General features: G+C 38.3%; 1 protein-coding gene across 1 annotated transcript in view; it reads right to left on the bottom strand.

The window, feature by feature from the left end:
• BLTP1 (bridge-like lipid transfer protein family member 1) overlaps positions 1-2,988 on the bottom strand; it is a gene marked incomplete in the record, with an annotated part of 179,272 nt that overhangs the window by 128,620 nt on the left and 47,664 nt on the right. The window contains 3 exon segments of the mRNA XM_027773678.1: positions 1,243-1,451; positions 2,671-2,777; positions 2,926-2,988. Of these exon segments, the coding sequence (XP_027629479.1) occupies positions 1,243-1,451; positions 2,671-2,777; positions 2,926-2,988 (379 nt within the window).

The following is a 2,988-nucleotide window of genomic DNA, read 5'->3' as shown; positions in this document are numbered from 1 at the left end:
CCCTGGGGGATGATTTCTCGCTTTCTGTCTCTCTGTCTCTCTCTGTCTGGCGAGTGCACACACCCTATAGCAAAAACCTCTCGAAAAAAAAAAAAAAAGATTGATTTCAAATTTTTTCCACTAAAATAATTTAATTTCACTTTTCTACAAACTTGAAATACTCACCCATATCCCCAACATTTTTTTTGTGGGGGGGAGAGATTTTCACTGTAGGGCGCGTGCGCTCGCCAGACAGACAGAGAGAGACATAGAGACAGAAAGCGAGAAATCACCCCCCCAGGGGGGATGGTCACGCCACAATCCCTTCTCCTCCATTCTCCTCTCGGGATCTTGGGCACACACGCACACGCGCCCGGCGTGAGTTTTAAGCCACCGGGTCCGGGACACGAACCACGGTCGACTACGTGGGAATCCAGCGACATAGCCATTACGCTAACTGCTGATTCCCTATCCTCAACATTTTAATTAATCCAATAGCCAAAAGGTTATTTTGAATAGTCTCGATTAATTTTTTTGTTTGTTTGTTTGTTAAAAACTTGGGAGAATTTCTTTTTTTGGGGGGGAGAGGTTTTTGCTATAGGGCGCTTGTGCTTGCCAGACAGACAGAGAGAGACAAAGAGATAGAAAGCGAGAAATCACCCCCAAGGGGGATGGCCACACTGCAATCCCTTCTCCTCCATCCTCCTCTCGGGATCTTGGACACACACGCACACGCGCCTGGCGTGAGTTTAAGCCACCGGGTCTGGGACTAGAACCATGGTTGGATACATGGGAATCCAGTGACATAGCCATTATGCTAAGTGCTGGTCCCAATGTTCAGGAGAATTTCTAAGTAAAATGGTAGCTATATTTTTACTTCTTTTAAAATTTATTTTCATTCAATCATTATATATCAATATAGCATCCAAAATGAATTTTCCCATCATGAATACAATATATTGGCTCGAAGATATTACCATACACATTAACATCGGTCTTGATTAGATTTTAACTGCTTTGTATGTGCTTAAAAATATGTCAGTTCTTGGGACCAGCAAGTGGTGTGGTGCTTAGGGCACTAGATTCCCACATGGCTAACTGCAGTTTGAGTCCCAGACATTTTTCAATTTCTCTCTCTCTGACTCTGTCTCTTTCTGTCTCTGTCTCTCTCCCTCTGGTGAGTGCACATGCCTTGCAGCAAATTAAAAATGATGATAAATACAATTAAAATTTTTTTAAAGTCAATTCTTTTTGAAGCCATACCTTTATACACAGAAAGGCATTTAACAGAGGTCCATAGAGAGTTATCTGAGAATCCGGGGAAAGTTCCATTTCTACATGAAGTTTATCGGGTGGAAGTTCTGAGGGATCAATAGGTGGGCGTGAAGAAGTAGAGGGAGAAGCAACCACTCTTTCTGATGGTTTCTGTGATGGCCTTAACACAGACAGCATTGTTTCTTCCATTTCTGACACTGGAATAAATTGAGGGAAAAAGAAAAAGATTAATATTTGAGGGAAGAAGGAAATTACCTTTAAGAATATTCACTAAGCAGTTTTATTTTGCAAATGTAATCAACCAATCCTGATAAAATAACTATAGCAAATAATAAAAACAGACCCAAAAGACCAATAATTAAGAAAGCAAATGATGAATATATTTTAGGGTCAGCAGGTGCCATGGAGGTTAAGGCACTGGCTCCCACATGGCCAACTGCATGGTACTAGTCCCAGCAGCTTGGAAATCACGCTAGGCAGGTGTGCATCCATGCCGAAGATCCCAAGAGGGAAATGAATGAAAAGGGACTGTGGCGTGGCCATACCCCACAGGGGTGATCTCTCATTTTCTCCTTCTTCTGTCTCTGTCTCTCTCCAGTGAGTGCACACACTCTACAGCAAAAACAAAAATAAAAAGAAGTCTGCATATAAATATTAAGAGAAATATATAAATCTGATTGTACAGAATCAATAAAAAGTTCCTGTTATAATTAGGCCTTAAGTGTACTTAAGCTTTAAACTACAAAGTTGATTTTACATAAATAACTATTCACATATAGCATGACATTACCAAGCTACCAAACAAAAGAACAATAAAAACTTTTTCTGAAGCATAACTCACCAGTAACATACACACACACACACACACACACACACACACACAAATCACTTGATTCTAATTCTTTTTGGAACCAGGTAATAGAGCAAATTACCTTTAGAAAACTATATATGATAGTTCTCAAAATGAATTAAGAAAACTATCATTTCACAAAATCAAGTACTTAAACATATAGATTTACACACACCTTGTTTCATATTCCAGCTCTGCTGCTTCTAGTCTGGCAGACCATGAGAAAATTATTTCCCTTTTCTGAATCTATTTCCTCAACTCTAGGATGAAAATAATGATAAATCCTATTCTCATGAAGTTGTTGTAAGAATTAAATTAGATTTTAAAAAAGAAGAAGAATTAAATTGGATAATGTAAGCCAGGTAACTGCTTGGCTCAGTATCTGATACATCATAAATGCCAAATAAAAGTTAGCTATAATTGTTACAAAATATTAAAAAGATCAATTTATAGGATTATGCCAAAAGAATAAACACATTTCCAAAATTTTTCTTTTGTTGTGTCTTTGAAGCTTATCAGTCATCGCAACAGCTGTTTGCAAGTACAAATTATATAAAAACACTTACATGATTGCTTTAGTTGTTCATCTGCTTTCTGCGGATAAATTGGATGCCATGTATAATCAATTGTAAGCATGACACTTGGGACAGTCCAGCATTCAACCCAACCAGCCCTTTGAAGAGCAAAAAAACAGTGTTTCTAGTCAGCTACAGTTTCTTTAGGTGTAAAATCAAATTTTATTATCCTTTCAGAAAAAGGAGAATTATTTCCACAACATACAAACACGAAGTGTCTAGGTCACATTAATCTCATGTACTCACTGTTCTTGAGTAACATTGCGCCATTTTGGTTTTACTGTTTTCTGGCCACTCTGACATTCAGCA

The sequence above is a fragment of the Tupaia chinensis genome, unplaced genomic scaffold (assembly GCF_000334495.1).
Source record: "Tupaia chinensis unplaced genomic scaffold, TupChi_1.0 Scaffold000362_1, whole genome shotgun sequence".
In the NCBI taxonomy this organism is placed as follows: Eukaryota; Metazoa; Chordata; class Mammalia; order Scandentia; family Tupaiidae; genus Tupaia; species Tupaia belangeri.
This window is presented reverse-complemented; position numbering and strand designations above follow the sequence as displayed.